The sequence below is a fragment of the Electrophorus electricus genome, chromosome 15 (assembly GCF_041902795.1).
Source record: "Electrophorus electricus isolate QZ-2024a chromosome 15, ASM4190279v1, whole genome shotgun sequence".
NCBI classification, from domain to species: domain Eukaryota; kingdom Metazoa; phylum Chordata; class Actinopteri; order Gymnotiformes; family Gymnotidae; genus Electrophorus; species Electrophorus electricus.
Window position 1 is genome coordinate 25,537,571 of NC_137511.1, and position 6,604 is coordinate 25,544,174.

The 6,604-nt window shown below is 42.8% G+C and overlaps 1 protein-coding gene across 1 annotated transcript; it reads left to right on the forward strand.

The window, feature by feature from the left end:
- The first annotated feature begins 1,126 nt into the window (after nucleotides 1-1,126).
- si:ch211-152f22.4 (E3 SUMO-protein ligase ZBED1) lies at nucleotides 1,127-6,355 on the forward strand. The gene is given in 4 exon segments (XM_035533200.1): nucleotides 1,127-1,133; nucleotides 2,309-2,424; nucleotides 2,515-2,542; nucleotides 4,929-6,355. Coding segments are annotated over 4 exon segments (1,578 nt in total).
- Nucleotides 6,356-6,604: the final 249 nt, after the last annotated feature.

Sequence of the window (6,604 nt, forward strand, 5' to 3'; positions counted from 1 at the left end):
GAGGGAGTTATGGAGTACAGATTGCGACAGAGGAAGGAGGAACATGTTGGAGAGGCCTGGATGGAAAGAGAAGGAAAGGAGAGAGAGGATAGAAAGTGATGGTCCGAGAGGTGGAGGGGGGTGACTGCGATGTCCGATGTTGTGATGGTACGGGTGAAGATCAGGTCCAGAACATTGCCTGCTTTGTAAGTCGGAGGAGAGTGGTTGAGGGTGAGGTCAAATGCTGTCAATAGTGGAAGGATGCAGGAGGAATGCAACTTCTCTAATGGAAGGTTGAAGTCACCAAGGAGAATGAGTGGATTTCCTTCAATGGGGAAATGACTCAGAAGGATGTCGAGCTCATGAATGAAGTGATCTAGGGAACCTGAAGGGTGGTAGATGACAATGATAAGAAGTTTGGTGGGGAAAGACACTGTAATGGCATGAAATTCAAAAGAGGAGATGGAAAGTGTAGAGAAGGAAAGTGGAGTGAAACGCCACTCTCGAGACATTAGTAAACCTGTGCCACCACCCCTGCCAAGACGCATCAGAGAATGTGTGAATGAAAAGGCAGAGGACAGGGCAGCCGGAGTCGCCGGATTCTCGGGGTGATCCATGTTTCTGTCAGAGCCAGGAAGTGTAGGAAGTGGAGGGATGCTAATGCTGAGATGAAGTCGGCCTTCTGGACATCAACAAAGAGGATCCTGTGTGCGTGTAACTGAGATGCCCTCAGGCTGAGACAAATAATACGTTTTGCTTTCGTTTTACCCATTGGTGTCCGACTCATCTTTATTATAGGATTGGAGATTTCCATGACAACACACACACACACACACCAGGACTGAGCACCATCCATTACTGGCCATTCATAGACACAAAAGCTGCTTCGTTCACCACACCTGATTATAACTCTGTTATAAACCCTCTTTATCGATAGTCATTTATTTTACAACTCTATATGAACGGCACATTCATGTGAAACAACAGCACTTTTGTTTTCCTAGTAAACCACCCAGTTATTTACTTTGCTGAAAACGAAACTAGAGTCACATAGAAAGGACACACCCATGGCTCTTTACTAGATATTCTGTGTTATTTACATTACACCCAAAACCAAACGTGCACGCTCCAGCAGCCGTGTCTCTCTATGGCAGGTAAGTGTGTGTGGGTTTTAAATTAAGTGAGTATGTGTGTGTGTGAAATATGCTTCAGACACCAGAGCTACTAAAGTTAATTACATTAACGATTATTTATTGTATTTAAATTGTAACGTGGGCTCAAACGCAGGTCAGATGGGTAATGACACCAACAGCTTACTGGGTGAGCAACCACACTCTAATGATGGTGGGCCCATGTGCAGAACAGTCAGATCTTGGATCAGGTAAAACAAAAGGAAAACCTACACACCATGCCGAGCGTGGAAAAAGGGAGAACAAAGGACGCAACAGGAAGAAATGGCAACTCCGATGCACTGGGGAAAACCAAACTAAAACTTCCCAAACAAAACTAGAAAGCAGGGAGGGGCTGTAATGGTTAAGGGAAGCCTCCGGAGAGAGACAGACTCGAGAGGGAAAACTGGAGAGAGGAGGGGACGTGTAAAAACACGAACACCCTCACAGACAAGAAGTGAGGTGCAGCACGAGGGCTCACAGACCTCAGTACCCGAAGCTACCGGCTCGGAGCTGGGCTCAGAACTTTGGCAAAGACCCAGCACTGAATGCCTGGGTCACTGGGCTTTTATAGATCTAGCCCAGCTGTTGGGTATCAGGCTGGATTAGTGGTGTAGTTGACTCGAGGCCTCCCTCTGGTGACTAGAGGGGGCCTCAGCCTGGTGCCACCCTTCCTGATGCCAAGAAAGGTTTACAAACTGAAACTGCTATAGTGTGAATGGACTTTAATACATGGAGTGAGTTTATTGGGTCAACTTCCCTTCTGTTTCCATTTGCTACTGAACAATCCTTTAAAACTTTCTTTACAATTAAATTAATGAATAAACCCAAACTTTCTCCAAGGACTTGGAGTGGCCAACAGGCCAAGTTTCAAGAAGAGGAGCCTGACTTATGAGGAAGGGCATGCAAGCCAAACTACTACACAAAGAGGTGAGTTTATGGGATGGGTTAGAGGTGAGGTTATGGTCATTATACATGAACATTTTTCAGCCAGTCACAGTAGCTATTGGGAAAGCCGGGGACCTGTTTGCATTCTTCTGGGTACTAAAGCTAATGAGATGACCAACAGTGTTGGAAATACAGCAACTCTTCATGGTTCAGTAATTAGTTCAGAAAAAAAGTGTTTAGAATAAAATTTTTGTAATACCATGTTTGCAAAGGTAAGAGGCCTAAGAGCGACAGTGGTGCTGCCACTGAGAAAGACCCTCGCAGAAGACCACAGTGGAAAGCTACAGAGGAAGACTTCTCCAGCAGACCACAGCAGAGAAAGAGACCGGTACGATTTCACTAAATGTACTGTGACGGGCCAGGCAAAGTCAGATGCTCGCGGATATAAAATGTGAGCTTTATTGGTGCTCCAAACCAGGGTCAGAATCAGAAGAACGAAATCAGGGGTAATACGAATCATGAATGAAAAACAGGCTGTGTCAAAAACCAGAAAAACAATACAAAACCAGGCAGATCAATCCAAAAGATGCAGGCAAAAATCAGAGACGAGTAACACAAAAACTAGATACTGTCACATCTGGCTGGCCATCCAGCAGGAGGGACGCGCCCACTCCTCCTAGGGATCACACCAATCACCTGCACCGCTCTCAATCACCTGCTTAGTAACTGTCTTCACCTATTCCCCATTGTCAGCTTCACCTATTTAAACCCACAGGTTCCAGAAGACAGCGCTGCACATTAGCGTACTACAAACTCGAAAGTCTAGATATATCGTCACACTATCTTTGTGAAGAAAGATTATTTGGGTTTTTTTTTTGTTGTTGTTTCGTCAGTGCTTCCCATAGTTATCCTCCTGCGGATAATAAAGAGCACTTCCTTGCTACCCCACCTCTCGCTTCCTCTGTGCTGCCTCCGTTACAGATACACAGAAAGATAATCAAGGAATTAATGCTTGGTACGCTCAGACTAACACTGGAGACAATACTTCGCAACGTAATGGAGCTCAACACAGGCTTATATACATATTCCTATGTGAACACAGGTGACTTCCGTACTCTGGTGATGATCTAATGGAATGTTCATGGTTGGATGAGTCGTTGTCCGGGTGACGAACAGCCTGCTGGGTAGTGTAGTTTATTAGGGGGTCGGGCGGTATGACGTACGTCTATGATTTTTATTCTCTGAATAGCTAACAAACATAAAATACCACACCTCCAAAAAAGAAGGCAATAAACAGTGTAAAAAGCAGACAAATCAATATAAAGTGACTGGAATACATTATTTTTGTACAAATCACAACGCTATGATTTTACAATGCTAATATGAAACCCAACCCTTACATATATATAGGATTTCTATTAAGGTTCAGATATTCAAATGCACAAACACAGCCATAAATACACAAACACAGCGCTAATTACACAAACAGCCATAAATACACAAACAGCCATAAATCCATGAACACAGCCATAAATGCACAAACAGCCATAAATACACAAACACAGCGATAATTACGCAAACACAGCCATAAATACACAATCACAGCCATAAATGTACAAATATAGCCATAATTACAAAAACACAGCTATAAATACACAAACGCAGCCACAAATGAACAAACACATCCATACTTACCAAAACACAGCCATAATTACAAAAACACAGCTATAAATACACAAACACAGCCATAATTTCACAGATACCACTGCAGAAAAGCGCCTTTTTACAAGTGAGCTGTACCACATCTTGCACTCAAGCAATAAAGCAAGGAAAGAAGATGTAGGTTCATCCAACTACATGGGATGTGTGTACAGCCCAGAAAATCCAGCCACTTCTAATTAATAACAAACTGAGTGAAGCCTGCTACACATACCTGGCATGGGGGTCAAACCAGGGTTCACACAAGACTGGGACCTCATCTCTTAAAACAACCCTACAGGTGCAGTACCTGTGGTGGACACATCACATTTCTCTCCTGAGACACAGTGGGAAAGGACAAACAAAAAAACAAATACAATCACTGGGCCTCAAGAATGATTGTGTTCTACTCTTAAATTCCTCTAGTGCACCCTCTGGTAAATAAAAATGCATAACAGCTAGTGTATACACCATCATAAATATTTCTTATGTTTCACCATCAATATTTCTTGTGAAAGAGCTCATGTTTGGCCAAAATATACACTGGGATAATTGGATTAACAGACTGACTGATCATTCATGATGCCATTGTATTATCTAAAGTTACAACTATATTTAGAGTTTGGCTCCCTTGGAGCAGACCAAAGCAGAAAAACATTTTAGCGTTCAAACTGACATCAAACCAAAAAGATGTCAACAAAAGTCACATTGATTTGGTCTGTTTGGTGTCGCACTGTGCTCATACTTCAAACGAACTGCACCAGACTTCATTTGGAAGAGGTCCAAAGCTCACAGCATCTCAGTCTGCTTATTTGGTGTTCACCAGGATTTTGTCACTTGATTCTTGATGCCCTTGTATATCTAGCAGATTAATTCAGACAGCTGGTCTGGACTGACCTGACCACGAATATAGCACTGGTGACAGTAAGTGTGCAATGAAATCCATGGTGGAGAATTATCAAACATGGTTAGGGTTAAGTTGTCAGAGTACTGAAACATAACATAACCAAAACAAACAAAAACAAAGCAACAAACAAAAGTCAAAAAGGAGCATTTTTACTTTTAATCAAATTGTTTGTGCTGTCTGCAGTATTTCTGCTTGGATTAAGTTTCCAATATCTTTAACCAGTTAACCAGCAAATAATTTATGCAACGCAACATGGAGTTGAAATAACACTGCAATTTGTTTTTCAGGTGCTACATTGTCCCCTTGGCTGGATCTGATCATTACCAACCTGCACCTTCACACTATTGTTGAAGAAGAGGGCTTGGTACATCTCAGGTCTTTGGGTCACTGCTCTGAATTTCCTCTGAAAACTTGGGAGGTTCACTCAGAACTGGTGAGAGTGTATGACCACACAAAGGAGAAAGAGAAGAGAGCATTAGATGACGCAGACAGCATTGCTCTGTCCTGTGATGTATGGGAAACCACACCTAGAAATTACTTTATGACAGTGACCTCTCACTTCATAAATAAATTATGGAAGCAGGAATCCTTGGTTTTACAAACCACCAAAATACCCACAAAATGCACAAGTGATGATATTGCTGATCAGATGATAACAATAGCAAATGCATGGGGGATTGAAAAGAAGGTTCACATGGTTGTAACCAATGCAAAGCAGATGGACAGGGCCATGCAAAAAGTTGGGTGGGACCATTTACCCTGTTTGGCCAAAACCCTGGACCAAGTGTTTCAGCAGGTCATAAATGCAAATTCTTGGGAATATCTGCTTAACAAGTGCCACAAAGTTGCACAGTTTTTCTGCTACAATGAAGAAGCAGAGAAAAGATTCAGGAAGGCTCAAGCAGACCTAAATCTGCCTAACCAGAGTCTCAGCATGGCTGCAGGAACTACATGGCTCTCAGTCCTGCACACGCTGGAGAGAATGTCACAGCAGCACGATGCTGTGAGAGAAGTTCTCTCCAACATGCACAATCAAAAACTCATACTGAACGAAGCTGATAAAAATAAAATGCAGTGTATGATCAAAGCCCTTCATGCCTTTAAGGAAATTACAGAAACGCTGAAAAACGACCAACATTGCTCAGCGTCCTGCGTCATTCCATGTCTGACAGAACTGCACAGAAAGCTAAAAAAGCAGAAAGACAGTAAACTCGCCCAGTTCCTGGCTGATGAGTGTCGCATGAAAATCTCACAGTTTCAAAGGAACGACCATCTGACTCTTAGTACAGCTCTTGACCCAAGATATAAGCAAGTCGTATTACATAATGTTGGTTTGTGGCCTGGTAACAGCACTGAGGAAAAAATAATTGCTATGCTTAGCAGTAATGTGAGTTGTATGTCGGAGAAAACAATTCAATTTGCTGCCATAACACAACCCTTTAGGAGAGCTCTGTAGAATTACTTCAAACTGGTTACACCTTCAAAAGAGAGAGATCCTCTGAGTTTCTGGAGGCGTAACTTTAGGGAAGTGAGCAAGGTTGCACTCACTGTGCAGCTCACTGTCCTTGCCACAGCCATCCCTCAGGGGCGCGTGTTTAACCTGCACCAATCACAACTCCTCTCCAAGCGTCGAAGTGTTCTGGAGCCACAACATTTAAATATGATGCTGTTTCTCAATGGAAACTTGAACCTGCTCAGAGACTGTGCAGTGTGAACATATACTGGACGGTGGACACAAAGCAATTCACATTCAGATAAAACAAAAACAAAAAGGCCTTTTTTTTAATGTCTTTTGCATTTTTCACAACTATAATGGATGTAATTGTCTAAACTATTTGGGTAAATGATCGATACTACTCTCGTTATGCGGAGTAACGGGATTGAGGCTGTTGTCAGAATATCTGCAATGTCTGTGCAGCACTGCCATCTGCTGGCCATTTACTTCTGTGCAGCGCTGCCATCT